This window comes from Coregonus clupeaformis, chromosome 5 (genome assembly GCF_020615455.1).
Source record: "Coregonus clupeaformis isolate EN_2021a chromosome 5, ASM2061545v1, whole genome shotgun sequence".
NCBI classification, from domain to species: domain Eukaryota; kingdom Metazoa; phylum Chordata; class Actinopteri; order Salmoniformes; family Salmonidae; genus Coregonus; species Coregonus clupeaformis.
This window is the reverse complement of record NC_059196.1, coordinates 20,330,251-20,345,127: the sequence shown is the minus strand read 5'-3', so window position 1 is coordinate 20,345,127 and position 14,877 is coordinate 20,330,251. Positions and strand designations below refer to the sequence as shown.

The 14,877-nt window shown below is 42.7% G+C and overlaps 1 protein-coding gene across 5 annotated transcripts in view; it reads right to left on the bottom strand.

Moving 5' to 3' along the window:
- Positions 1 to 802: 802 nt before the first annotated feature.
- The window catches only part of LOC121561653 (AP-2 complex subunit mu), a 49,038-nt gene continuing 34,963 nt past the window's right edge, over positions 803 to 14,877 (bottom strand). For 3 of the 5 annotated variants that reach the window (XM_041874193.1, XM_041874189.2, XM_041874198.2), the window contains 7 exons: positions 8,717 to 8,864; positions 5,646 to 5,660; positions 4,953 to 5,090; positions 4,701 to 4,836; positions 4,351 to 4,448; positions 1,425 to 1,536; positions 803 to 1,154 (listed from right to left, as the gene is read on the bottom strand). In XM_041874193.1, coding sequence (XP_041730127.1) covers positions 1,020 to 1,154; positions 1,425 to 1,536; positions 4,351 to 4,448; positions 4,701 to 4,836; positions 4,953 to 5,090; positions 5,646 to 5,660; positions 8,717 to 8,864 — 782 coding nt within the window. In that variant the 3' untranslated portion in view covers positions 803 to 1,019. The remainder of the gene's footprint in view (positions 1,155 to 1,424; positions 1,537 to 4,350; positions 4,449 to 4,700; positions 4,837 to 4,952; positions 5,091 to 5,645; positions 5,661 to 8,716; positions 8,865 to 14,877) is intronic. The other 2 variants (XM_041874205.2, XM_041874211.2) reach the window with 1 other exon arrangement.

Genomic DNA, 14,877 nt, shown 5'->3' with positions numbered 1-14,877 from the left:
TGGTCGAATTGCTGCAAAGAAACCACTACTAAAGGACACCAATAAGAAGAGACCTGCTTGGGCCAAGAAACACAAGCAATGGACATTAGACCGGTGGAAATTTGTCCTTTGGTCTTAGATTTTTGGTTCCAACCGCAGTGTCTTTGTGAGATGCGGTGTGGGTGAACGGATGATCTCCGCATGTGTATTTCCCACCGTAAAGCATGGAGGAGGAGGTGTTATGGTGTGGGGGTGCTTTGCTGGTGACACTGTCTGTGATTTATTTAGAATTCAAGGCACACTTAACCAGCATGGCTACCACAGCATTCTGCAGTGATACGCCATCCCATCTGGTTTGGGCTTAGTTGGACAATCATTTGTTTTTCAACAGGACAATGACCAAACACACCTTCAGGCTGTGTAAGGGCTATTCTACCAAGAAGGAGAGTGATGGAGTGCTGCATCAGATGACCTGGCCTCCACAATCCCCTGACCTCAACCCAATTGAGATGTTTGGAATGAGTCGGACCGCAGAGTGAAGGAAAAGCAGCCAACAAGTGCTCAGCATATGTGGGAACTCCTTCAAGACTGTTGGAAAAGCATTCCAGGTGAAGCTGGTTGAGAGAATGGCAAGAGTGTGCAAAGCTGTCCTCAAGGCAAAGGGTGGCTTTTTGAAGAATCTCAAATATAAAATATATTTTGATTTGTTTAACACTTTTTTGGTTACTACATGATTCCATATGTGTTATTTCATATTTTTGATGTCTTCACTCTTATTCTACAATGTATAAAATAGCAAAAATAAAGAAAAACCCTGGAATGAGTAGGTGTCCAGACTTTTGACTGGTACTGTATATGCATTTAATCATTTCATAATTTTCATTTTTCATTTTTTTTTGTCAGCCAGCTCATGGGAAGAAAAGTCAGAAAAAACAGACGCGATGGGATAGTAGTGATCCCATGTTGTCGTTTTTGCTCTCTCCCTTGTTGCAGCCTCTTCCCTGTTGCGCCCCTCTTTCCGCCCGATCGCAAAGTGCCGGTTAGCAGCGCGTCTCGTAGATGCCGCTGCGGCCGATGTAGCGCACCCATTTGATGACGTCGTGGTCACTGTAGTTCAGCTTGGGCTCAAACACCTTCAGGTAGCGCACCTTGAGCCCGGACGGAGCAAATGGCACCTGGGAGACCATAACAGAACCATAATGACACCTGGGAGACCATAACATTACCATAATGACACCTGGGAGACCATAACAGAACCATAATGACACCTGGAAGACCATGACATTACCATAATGACACCTGGGAGAGAGTTCAGTATTTGACAGAACAGAAACGTTTGCACACCTGGGTCATTCAACCATAAATGTTGGCTATAGGGCACAAACTAATCTTGAACCCAGCAACAGTAGAGATGACTGTGTGAAGGAAATAAAATACCTAATCACCTCAAAGTTCATGGAGATGGGAGGGCGCGCCCACTTCTTCTTGTCGTTGGTGGGCAGCAGCTCGATCTCAGCACTGATCTGAGACTCTTTCATCCCTGCCATACGCTTGATCCTGCAGACATACATAGCCACACACAGTTAAGACCATTCCACAGCACAAACACAGGCGCGCGCGCACACACTAGGGATGGGCACGGTTAATCGAATATCCGGATATCCAAACGGTCGTTACTATTCAAACACTTGTATTCGAACACACTGAGTATTAATATACACTGCTCAAAACAATTAAGGGAACACTTAAACAACACAATGTAACTCCAAGTCAATCACACTTCTGTGAAATCAAACTGTCCACTTAGGAAGCAACACTGATTGACAATAAATTTCACATGCTGTTGTGCAAATGGAATAGACAACAGGTGGAAATTATAGGCAATTAGCAAGACACCCCCAATAAAGGACTGGTTTTGCAGGTGGTGACCACAGACCACTTCTCAGTTCCTATGCTTCCTGGCTGATGTTTTGGTCACTTTTGAATGCTGGCGGTGCTTTCACTCTAGTGGTAGCATGAGACGGAGTCTACAACCCACACAAGTGGCTCAGGTAGTGCAGCTCATCCAGGATGGCACATAAATGCGAGCTGTGGCAAGAAGGTTTGCTGTGTCTGTCAGCGTAGTGTCTAGAGCATGGAGGCGCTACCAGGAGACAGGCCAGTACATCAGGAGACGTGGAGGAGGCCGTAGGAGGGCAACAACCCAGCAGCAGGACTGCTACCTCCGCCTTTGTGCAAAGAGGAGCAGGAGGAGCACTGCCAGAGCCCTGCAAAATGACCTCCAGCAGGCCACAAATGTGCATGTGTCTGCTCAAACGGTCAGAAACAGACTCCATGAGGGTGGTATGAGGGCCCGACGTCCACAGGTGGGGGTTGTGCTTACAGCCCAACACCGTGCAGGACGTTTGGCATTTGCCAGAGAACACCAAGATTGGCAAATCCCTCAGGAGACCATCCGCCTTGGTCAGGGAGGTGACTAAGAACCCGATGGTCACTCTGACAGAGCTCCAGACTTCCTCTGTGGAGATGGGAGAACCTTCCAGAAGGACAACCATCTCTGCAGCAATCGACCAATCAAGACTTTATGGTAGAGTGAACAGACAGAAGCTACTCCACAGTAAAAGGCACATGACAGCCCGCTTGGAGTTTGCAAAAAGGCACCTAAAGGACTCTTGGACCATGAGAAACAAGATTCTCTGGTCTGATGAAACCAAGATTGAACTCTTTGGCCTGAATGCCAAGCGTCAGGTCTGGAGGAAACGTGGCACCACAGTGAAGCATGGAGGGGGCAGCATCATGCTGTGGGTATGTTTTTCAGCGGCAGGGACTGTGAGACTAGTCAGGTTCGAGGCAAAGATTAATTGGAGCAAAGTACAGAGAGATCCTTGATGCTCCAGAGCGCTCAGGACTTCAGACTGGGGCGTAGGTTCACCTTCTAACAGGACAACGACCCTAAGACAGCCAAGACAACGCAGGAGTGGCTTTGGGACAAGTCTCTGAATGTCCTTGACTGGCCCAGCCAGAACCCGGACTTGAACCCGATCCAACATCTCTGGAGACCTGAAAATAGCTGTGCAGCAACGCTCCCCATCCAACCTGACATAGCTTGAGAGGATCTGCAGAGAAGAATGGGAGAAACTTCCCAAATACAGGTGTGCCAAGCTTGTAGCGTCATACCCAAGAAAACTCAATGCTGTAATCACTGCCAAAGGTGCTTCAACAAAGTACTGAGTAAAGGGTCTGAATACTTATGTAAATGTGACATCAGTTTTTTTATTTTTTATAAATTCACAAAAAAATCGAAAAATGTAATTATGGGGTATTGTGTGTAGATTGATGAGGCAAAAAAACAATTTAATCAATTTTAGAATAAAGCTGTAACCTAACAAAATGTGGAAAAAGTTAAAGGGTCTGAATACTTTCCGAAGGCACTGTATGTAGAAAACCTTTCTTGAAACAGAATCAGTTCCATGATGGCGAACATAAGACTTATCTTTCACTGTTGCTGTTAGCCTAGGCTACTGCCAGCTACCATGAAAACATTTGCACTGTTGTGGTATTTTTGTGGCATTTTGCTTCATTCTGATTGGTCAAGGGAATAGAGCGATTTGTATTTTTTGAATTTCGACTATCTGAAAACAATGTTTGATTTGATTTGAATAGTGAAATAATTTCAAATGCCCATTCCTCTCTCTCTCTCTCTCTCTCTCACACACACACACAAACTTCAGCCTATAGTCTTACATATGTTTCAGTTTTAAAATAAATATATAAAATAATTTAATTCCACTCAACCTGGATCTCCTCAATTGAGTTGCCATTTCTCAAAATCATTGAGAAAATATTAACAGGTCAATCGTCTTCCTCTGAATCGTTGTGGGTGGGGTTAAAAATCCCCTTGAAATGGCCATTATGTCTGGGCTAAGGTGAGGTCAACAATGTGGCTAGTGAAGACTGATGTTGCTGCTGAATTAGCATCCATTTAGGCAGAGATCGAAGCCCGGCTTAGTTGATAAAAACAACAAGAGTTTGCAGCTCTGAGGGCCCTGGTTAGCAATCATCGATCCCTCGACCCCGCGTGTTGTGAATAAAGTACCCAATTAACCAGTGACACAATTAACAACTTTTTTCGGTCAGTAGTTCATAGATGACTGCGAAGCGTACATATTTCTCAGGCTGGTGCCTAACCTGGGTGGAGTTCATTAGGCACGAAAAAATTGACTGAAAGAGGGAGGGACTACCTGGACTTGTCCAATAAGAACCACTTATTTTCCAGTTTTTCCCCCTGGCTGCCTAATGCTTTCCAATGTGTGCCCTAATAAACAGGGCCCTGGTACGGCTAACCTGAGAACGACAATGAGGAAAACTTACTTCCAGACGATGGCGTTTTCGCTGGCCTTGTACTTGGCCTTGCCCTTCATGCAGATCACCTGGACGCCGCTGGTGTTGAGAGGGGTGGGGATGCGCACCTGGTTAGTAAAAACATGGAGAAAGACTTTCAGTTCAGTGGATCCACTCCCCATCTACAAGCACTCATTCATTCATTAAGTTATGGGTAAGACCAAGGGTGCAATGGCTATGTAGAGCACTACTACGAAAGTGTGTCATTTCAGGACTTTTACCTGACCACACGACCCGACCATGATGACCACGACCTGGTCAGTTACTGTGCCCAAAGCTCTATGATCATATGGTAAACCTATATCCCTCTGTAGCCATACCTCAATCTTCTGAGCCAGAAGCGAGGGCTTGAAGTTGGACTTAATGACCACCTTGACTTCAAGCTTTGTGCGGCCCACCTCCCTGACAAGGGGGATGACGCGGAAGGGTAGGATGATGTCCTTGGTGGTGCGGTACCTGTGGAGAAGAAGAGGCAAACACACACACACACACACAAAACGGACAGATAAAGACAGAGCCTGTGTGTGAATGTGTGCGTGTGTTTGTGTGTCTGTATCACACAAGCTCGTTACCTCATGAGCTCACACTCTCCGTCCGGAGGAATGAAGCTGATGCTGCGCTCAGCGTCAAACTTGCTGAGACGCACACACTGGTGGAATGTACAGTCGTCAATGGCTATGGATTGCTTACCACCACCACCGCCACCGCCACTAAGAGATGGAGATAAAGGAGAGAGAGAGAAAGATAGAGGTGTTTAGAGGGAACAAGAGGGCCACACACAGACACACACACACACACACACACACACTGAAGGAGGGGAAACCTAGCCTAATCATAATACACAGACATTAATACAGTACAAAATAGATGACAGTGAGATTAACGATTAACACATTTATGAAGAGTATGAATTTCAATGAAGAGCTGATGCACACACTGAGCTCCTTCATACTGAAATCCACACACACACACACACACACACAATGGTAGAGGCATGCAAGCCAGACACTACAACACTAATTGCCTGGTCAGTCTGACTTGCACGTCATGTCGCGTTCAGAAGGATGCAACATTTGATTGATTGATTATGAACACGACATGTTCAAATCTACATGTCAGAAAATCAGACACATAGCATTGCTCTGTACTGAACGCAACTCTGTGTCGACAAAACGATGGACAGACAAGACAGACACACACAGAGGCTGATTGAGGCAGACTGAGGATGGAGAGAGCAGTCTGACCGAGTGAGTGATGTACGCTACCTGCCCCCCAAATCACTGAGGTCCAGCACAGAGAGAGGGAGAAAATAAAACCACAAATCAAGAGGGGAAAAAACACAGCTTGACACTTAAAATCTTAGCACTCTAAACATAATGCCACGTAATAAAAACGTCATAAAAAAGAAGGTGATGGAAAATGATGAACAAAGTAACAAGCCATGTGATGTAGTTGCGGCATGATGACTTGGTTACAATGGCTGCGTAAAACGGAGTGATCTGGTCAAACGTAGTGCACTTTATAGGGAATAGGGTGCCATTTGGGACACAGACAATGTATTCACCTCCCAATCAGTGTTTTGGACAAGAAGCACTGCATGTGAAAACACTTTAGAGAGAGAATGATTTAAAGTTTTCAATTTTCCAGTTTTATCTCAAAGTCTTTTCAACAGCAATTCCGTCCTTGACAGTGTCAGTGGCCCACTTTGCTTTGATCATTATGGGCACTTTTAAAAAATCACGATGTTCCAGGCTTTACAAAACATTCAATGAGCATAAACAAACATTGCAGCAGAAAAATATTTTCAAACCAAAAGTACAGTATAGGAGCTTAATTCTAGCTTGGTCCCAGATCTGTTGTGTTCTTGCCAACTCCATTGATGTAATTGGTAAGCCAAACATTCGGCACAAACAGACCGGCACTCAGGCTAGCTTCATTCACGGTATAGTTGCAGGCACCAGCAAAGGGCCTTCAATCAGCTTGCTCTAGAGTTTAGGCTATTTCCTAAAGGTGAATTCAACAGCTTACTGGGGTGTGACTTTTATGGACTGTAGCTCTGAAAACTCATTAAGCACCTCTGCCCCCTTGGAAATACAAGGGCACAGCTTAATTGAATCAGATCAAGTGCCTTTCTATATCTATTCTACATATTCTTCTAATCTATATTCTAATCTACTTCTATATCTATATTTTATGCCTCACATCTAAGACTACTTGGGCCACTGTTTTTGTTGTGATATCTTGTTTGATGCTCTCTGACAGTGACATCTGCAAAAATCATTTATGTATTTATTTTACCTGTTAAGTTAACTGGGAACACTTCATTTACTGCAACAACCTGAGGAATAGTTACAGGGGAGAGGAGGGGGGATGAATGAGCCAATTGGAAACTGGGGATGATCAGGTGGCAATGATGGTATGAAGGCCAGATTGGGAATTTAGCCAGGACACCGGGGTTAACACCCCAACTCTTACGATAAGTGCCATGGGATCTTTAGCGACCACAGTCAGAACACCCATTTAACGTCCCATCTGAAAGACAGCACCCTACACAGGGCAATGTCCCCAATTACTGCCCTGGGGCAATGGGATATACAGTTGAAGTCAGAAGTTTACATACACCTTAGCCAAATACATTTAAACTCAGTTTTTCACAATTCCTGACATTTAATCCTAGTAAAAATTCCCTGTCTTAGGTCAGTTAGGATCAACACTTTAGTTTAAGAATGTGAAATGTCAGAATAAAAGTAGAGAGAATGATTTATTTTAGCTTTTATTTCTTTCATCACATTCTCAGTGGGTCAGAAGTTTACATACACTCAAATAGTATTTGGTAGCATTGCCTTTAAATTGTTTAACTTGGGTCAAGCGTTTCGGGGAGCCTTCCACAAGCTTCCCACAATAAGTTGGGTGAATTTTGGCCCATTGCTCCTGACAGAGCTGGTGTAACTGAGTCAGGTTTGTAGGCCTCCTTGCTCGCACACGCTTTTTCAGTTCTGCCCACACATTTTCTATACGATTGAGGTCAGGGCTTTGTGATGGCCACTCCAATACCTTGACTTTGCTGTCCTGAAGCCATTTTGCCACAACTTTGGAAGTATGCTTGGGGTCATAGTCCATTTAGAAGACCCATTTGCGACCAAGCTTTAACTTCCTGACTGATGTCTTGAGATGTTGCTTCAATATATCCACATATTTTCCTTCCTCATGATGCCATCTATTTTGTGAAGTACACCAGTCCCTCCTGCAGCAAAGCACCCCCACAGCCTGATGCTGCCACCCCTGTGCTTCACGATTGGGATGGTGTTCTTCGGCTTGCAAGCATCCCCTTTGTCCTCCAAACATAATGATGGTCATTATGGCCAAACAGTTATATTTTTTGTTTCATCAGACCAGAGGATATTTCTCCAAAAAGTACAATCTTTGTCCCCATGTGCAGTTGCAAACCGTAGTCTGGCTTTTTTATGGCGGTTTTGGAGCAGTGGCTTCTTCCTTGCTTAGCGGCCTTTCAGGTTATGTCGATATACAGTGGGGGAAAAAAGTATTTAGTCAGCCACTAATTTTGCAAGTTCTCCCACTTAAAAAGATGAGAGGCCTGTAATTTTCATCATAGGTACACGTCAACTATGACAGACAAATTGAGCATTTTTTTTCCCAGAAAGTCACATTGTAGGATTTTTAATGATTTTATTTGCAAATTATGGTGGAAAAGAAGTATTTTCCCATGATGTCAAGCAAAGAGGCACTGAGTTTGAAGGTAGGTCTTGAAATACATCCACAGGTACACCTCCAATTGACTCAAATAATGTCAATTAGCCTATCAGAAGTTTATAAAGCCATGACATAATTTTCTGGAATTTTCCAAGCTGTTTAAAAGGCACAGTCAACTTAGTGTATATAAACTTCTGACCCACTGGAATTGTGATACAGTGAATTATAAGTGAAATAATCTGTCTGTAAGCAATTGTTGGAAAAATTACTTGTGTCATGCACAAAGTAGATGTCCTAACTGACTTGCCAAAACTATAGTTTGTTAACAAGAAATTTGTGGAGTGGTTGAAAAAAAGGTTTTAATGACACCAACCTAAGTGTATGTAAACTTCCGAATATTTAATATAATATTCCGTATATATATTTTTTTAGACCAGAGGAAAGAGTGCCTCCTACTGGCCCTCCAACACTACTTCCACCAGCATCTGGTCTCCCATCCAGGATCAACCCTGCTTAGCTTCAGAAGCAAGCCAGCAGTGGGATGCAGGGTGGTGCGCTGCTGGAAAATCTAATAAAAAGATTGAATCTAAATGGCCAAAGCCGGCCACAGCCATTGCCACCTCACCTCTTGCCCGCCGCCTCCTCGGTGGCGCCCCCCTTGCCCTGTTTGTCAATGACAATCTTGTCGTTCATGCCAAATTTGCACTCCGGCATGCCGCTCAGGTAGCTCTTCATCACCACGCGGCCCGAGACGTGGGCGCTCAGCACCTGGCCTGTTTGGAGCAGAGGGAGAGAGGGCGAGGTTACCACGGTGCAACACGGAAGGCAGGTAACCGGTTCAGGAGAGCTGTCAAGGAGTGTTTTATGAGGTAGTGATAATCTTATGTAGAGTTATAGAATCATTTATAGTAGAAGAGAAGCCTTCTAACACATTAAAAAACAGGTGGGTGGTGGCCTCTAGTGGCCACACCGGCACTATACCACACAGCTAAATGTGCATACATAGTCATATATACAGTTGAGGACAAATATAATGGCACCCTTGCACTTTTCTTAAATCCTTCCCTATTTCTTCTAAAATAAGTTGCAATTGGCCTCCCGAGTGGCGCAGCGGTCTAATGCACTGCATTGCAGTGTTGCAGCGTCACTACAGCCATGTCACAATCGGCCGTGACCGGAAGTCCCATAGGGCGGCGCACAATTGGCCCAGCGTCGTCCGGGTTAGGGGAGGGTTTGGCCGGGGGGGCTTCAGGCTGACTTCGATCGTCAGTTGAACAGTGTTTCCTCCGACACATTGGTGCAGCTGGCTTCCGGGTTAAGCGAGCGGGTGTTAAGAAGCGCGGCTTGGCGAGTCATGTTTCGGAGGACGCATGACTCGACCTTCGCCTCTCCCGAGCCCGTTGGGGAGTTGCAGCGATGAGACAAGATCATAATCACAAAAAAGGGGGTAATCACAAAAAAAATAAAGTTGTAATTGGATTTTTAACATTGCTGAACCAATTTTATTTTTGCAAACTTAAAAACGTGCTACACTGGATTTTTTATTTTGTCACTGGACCAGCAAAGGGATGGGGCCCTTCACAAAAGCATACTATAGTCCTTCTCTAGATTAAGACCTCTGGGGACTAAAGTATCTAAGGAATGGATCCAGAACGTCTCTCTGGACCTTTTGTCAACATCGCCACCGTGTTGAAAAAAACTGACTATCCTACCGATCCTTGACTTCGGCGATGTCATTTACAAAATAGCCTCCAACACTCTACTCAGCAAATTGGATGTAGTCTATCACAGTGCCATCCGTTTTGTCTCCAAAGCCCCATACACTACCCACCACTGTGACCTGTACGCTCTTGTTGGCTGGTCATCACTACATGTTCGTCGTCAAACCCACTGGCTCCAGGCCATCTATAAATCACTGCTAGGCAAATCCCCGCCTTATCTTAGCTCATTGGTCACCATAGCAGCACCCACCCGTAGTCTGCGCTCCAGCAGGTATATCTCACTGGTCATTCAGGTCGCAGTTGTAAATGAGAACCTGTTCTCAACTGGCTTACCTGGTTAAATAAAGGTGAAATAAATAAATTAATTAAAATTCCCAAAGCCAACACCTCCTTTGGCCGCCATTCCTTCCAGTTCTCTGCTGCCAATGACTGGAACGAATTGCAAAAATCTCTGAAGCTGGAGACTCTTATCTCCCTCAATAACTTTAAGCATCAGTTGTCAGAGCACCTTACCGATCACTGCACCTGTATACAGCCCATCTGAAATTAGCCCACCCAACTACCTCATCCCTATATTGTTATTTATTTTGCTCTTTTGCACCCCAGTATCTCTATTTGCACATAATCTCTTGCACATCTAGCATTCCAGTGTTAATACTATTGTAATTATTTTGCACTATAGCCTATTTATTGCCTTACCTCCATAACTTGCTACATTTGCACACACTGTATATATATTTTCTGTTGTATTTTTGACTTTATGTTTTTTACCCCATATGTAACTCTGTGTTGTTTTTATTGCACTGCTTTGCTTTATCTTGGCCAGGTCGCAGTTGTAAATGAGAACTTGTTCTCAACTGGCTTACCTGGTTAAATAAAGGTGAAATAAAAAATAAATAAAAAAAGTGTTTGTTTTTACTGACTGTGTAACTCCCTAGAAGTTTCTCCGCACGGGCAGTGAATCACACAGATCCCATCGCGAGAATTACAATTGATGGTACTTTTGATTTTTATGTCTCGACCCGATCTAGGGTGTGAGAAACTTTTCATATGTTTTGTGTACTGGCATTGAGTACAATTGCCACACTTGTAGTTGCCGGGGGAAATATGCAGGAGGCTAGTCTTTGTGCCTTGGCTGATGTCGGATCGGACAACACTGTCTTTAATGTTTTTAGCTTTACAGTAGGCGACCGTAGGAGGCTGCTGAAATGTATTACCTTGAGCTGAATCTGAGCGTAGAATATGCCAATGTTTTTTAATGATGCCTAGTAGCTCTGGACTTTGTGGGGTGTAGGTATTAACCAGTTGGATAGGAGGTCTGGCTCTAGGGCTTGTGGGCTTTCTCAGTAGTTGTGCTCTAAGAACATCCATGAGTGAAAGTGCATTCAACAGAATAAAGGATGAACTCCTAGAAAGATTTAGAGCAAAGGGCTACAATCACACATGGTTAAATCAAGCTTAAAGTAAACTCATGGATGTTCCTAGAGCACAACTTCCTAGTGCACTTGACAAACACTGAAGGTCCAGAGAGACATTCTGGATCCATTCTTTAGATACTTTAGTCCCCAGGAGTCTTAATCTAGAGAAGGACTATAGTATGCTTTTGTGAAGGGCCCTATCCCTTTGTTGGTCCAGTGACAACCCCCCCTATTTGTACTTCTTGTTTACACATGGAGGGAGCTTACTAGCTCACTAACAGTTGTCCAAACCAGTTATTAGACCTGTTTGCAATGCAACAATTTCAACGATTTTACTGAGTTACAGTTCATATAAGGAAATCAGTCAATTGAAATAAATTCATTAGGCCCAATCTATGGATTTCACATGACTGGGCAGGGGCACAGCCATGGGTGGGCTTTTTTAAGAGGCTTTATTACAGACAGAAATACTCCTCAGTTTCATCAGCTGTCCGGGTGGCTGGTCTCAGACGATACAAAGGTGAAAAAGCCGGATGTGGAGGTCCTGGGCTGGCATGGTTACACGAGGTCTGCGGTTGTGAGGCCGGTTGGAAGTACTGCGAAATTCTCAAACTACGTTGGAGGCGGCTTATGGTAGAGAAATTAACATTACATTCTCTGGCAACAGCTCTGGTGGACATTACTGTAGTCAGCACGCCAATTGCGCGCTCCCTCAAAACTTGAGACATCTGTGGCATTGTGTTGTGACACAAAACTGCACATTTTAAAGTGGCCTTTTATTGTCCCCAGCACAAGGTGCACCTGTGTAATGATTATGCTGTTCAATCAGCTTCTTGATATGCCACACCTGTTAGGTGGATGGATTATCTTGGCAAGGGAGAAATGCTCACTAACAGGGATGTAAACTAATTTGTGCACAAACATTTTGATTCCGTACAGTATTCAGTGCTTGTTTTCTCACAAACTGAAATTGAGCGAACAGTGTAGACTTTTAGCAACCAGGAAATGGAGGCAATTTCCACTAGATAACACAGCCACTAAGTCAAAACAGCTTTCCCATTTTGACAACAGATACTGCTCCGGCGGGAGAAATCAATAGGCGAAAATCACAGCCACTCACAACACCGGCGGATAAGTAATACTGTGAAACACTATCATTCCATTATTACTGCAGATATATTTGTATATCTGATATAGGACATTTTCTGAAATTACAATACAAACATTATATATATAAAAAATAATCTTATGTGTAGCACCTTTAAGTCTACAATTTTAATTGTGGGGTTTCTTTGCTGCCTCTGGTACTGGGGGCCTTGAACTTGTGCAAGACATCATGAAATCATCAGATTATAAAGGTGTTTTGGAGTCCAATGTTTAACCCAGTGTCCAAAAACTGGGTCTCCATTGAAGGTTGTGGGTCTTCCAGCAGGACAACAACCCCAAACACACATCAAAAAGCAACCCTTTTTTTTTTCATTTATTTTTTTTACCTTTATTTAACCAGGTAAGCCAGTTGAGAACAAGTTCTCATTTACAACTGCGACCTGGCCCTGAGCTGTTTGGAGTGCTCCTTGGTCTTCATGGTGCCCCTTGCTTAGTGGTGTTGCAGACTCTGGGGCCTTTCAGAACAGGTGTATATATACTGAGATCATGTGACAGATCATGTGACACTTAGATTGCACACAGGTGGACTAATTATGTGACTTCTGAAGGTAATTGGTTGCACCAGATCTTTTTTAGGGGCTTCATAGCAAAGGGGGTGAATACATATGCACGCACAACTTTTTAGTTATTTATATTTTCTAATTTTTTGAAACAAGTATTATTATTTTTTTCACTTCACCAATTTGGACTATTTGTGTATGTCCATTACATGAAATCCAAATAAAAATCCATTTAAATTACAGGTTGTGATGCAACAAAATAGGAAAAACGCCAAGGGGGATGAATACTTTTGCAAGGCACTGTATATACTGTATTCTATACTATTCTACGGTATCTTAGTCACTTTAATAATGTTTACATATCTTGCATTACTCATCTCATATGTATATACTGTATTCTATACTATTCTACTGTACCTTAGTCCATGCCGCTCAGACATCGCTCGTCCATATATGTGTGTATATATTCTTAATTCCATTGCTTTACTTAGATTTGTGTGTATTGGGTATATGTTGTGAAACTGTTAGATATTACTTGTTAGATATTACTGCACAGCCGGAGCTTGAAGCACAAGCATTTCGCTACACCCGCAATAACATCTGCTAAACACATGTATGTGACCAATACAATTTGATTTGATTTGATTTGGATCGTTGACCTTGACTAGTCTAGGTGTATATTGTATATTGTGTATATACAGTGAGCTTCAAAAATATTGGGACAGTGACACATTTGTTGTTGTTTTGGCTCTGTACTCCAGCACTTTGAATTTGAAATGATACAATGACTATGAGGTTAAAGTGCATTTTCATCCATATTGGGTGAACCATTTAGAAATTACAGCCCTTTTTGTACATATCCCCCCATTTTAGGGAACCTAAAGTATCGGGACAAATTCACTTATATGTGTATTAAAGTAGTCAAAAGTTTAGTATTTGGTCCCATATTCCTAGCACGCAATGATTACATCAAGCTTGTGACTCTACAAACTTGTTAGATGCATTTGCTGTTTGTTTTGGTTGCGTTTCAGTTTATTTTGTGCCCAATAGAAATGAATGGTAAATAATGTATTGTGTCATTTCGGAGTCACGTTTATTGTAAATAAGAATAGAATACGTTTCTAAACACTTCTACATTAATGTGGATGGATGCTACCATGATTACGGATAGTGAATAATGATGAGTGAGAAAGTTAGATGCACAATTATCATACACCCCCCCCCCCCCAAATAAAATGCTAGCCTACCCTGTTATTGTAATGGTGAGAGGTTAGCATGTCTTGGGGGTATGATATTTGTGAGTCTAACTTTCTCACTCATCATTATTCACGATTCATTCAGGACTATGCTTAATCATGGTAGCATCACATTAATGTAGAAGTGTTTAGAAACATATTCTATTCTTATTTACAATAAAATGACAATACAGTATTTACCATTCATTTCTATTGGGCACAAAATAATCTGAAACAACCAAAACAAACAGAAAATGCATCCAACAAGTTTGTATAGTCACAAGCTTGACATTTCTGACTACTTTAATACACATAAGTGAATTTGTCCCAATACTTTTGGTCCCCTAAAATGGGGGGACTATGTAAAAAAATAAAAAGTGCTGTAATTTAAACGGTTCACCCAATATGGATGAAAATACCCTCCAATTAAAGCTGACAGTCTGCACTTCAACCAGTCTGTCATTGTACCATTTCATATCCAAAGTGCTGGAGTACAGAGCCAAAACAACAAAAAGTGTGTCACTGTCCCAATACTTTTGGAGATAACTGTATTGTATGTATTTTCCAATTGTATTGAATGTGAAGTGCCTTTGAAGTGCCGAATGCACAGCTAGTCTTGCCCAAACTGTCCATTCTTGCTGCCCACTTGATAACGAGGAGCATAATGGAAATAAGTCGGTAGACTTCAATGTTTTTTAAATTCTCTATAATTTTTTATGTAAGTATTGTTGTCCTCACATAAATG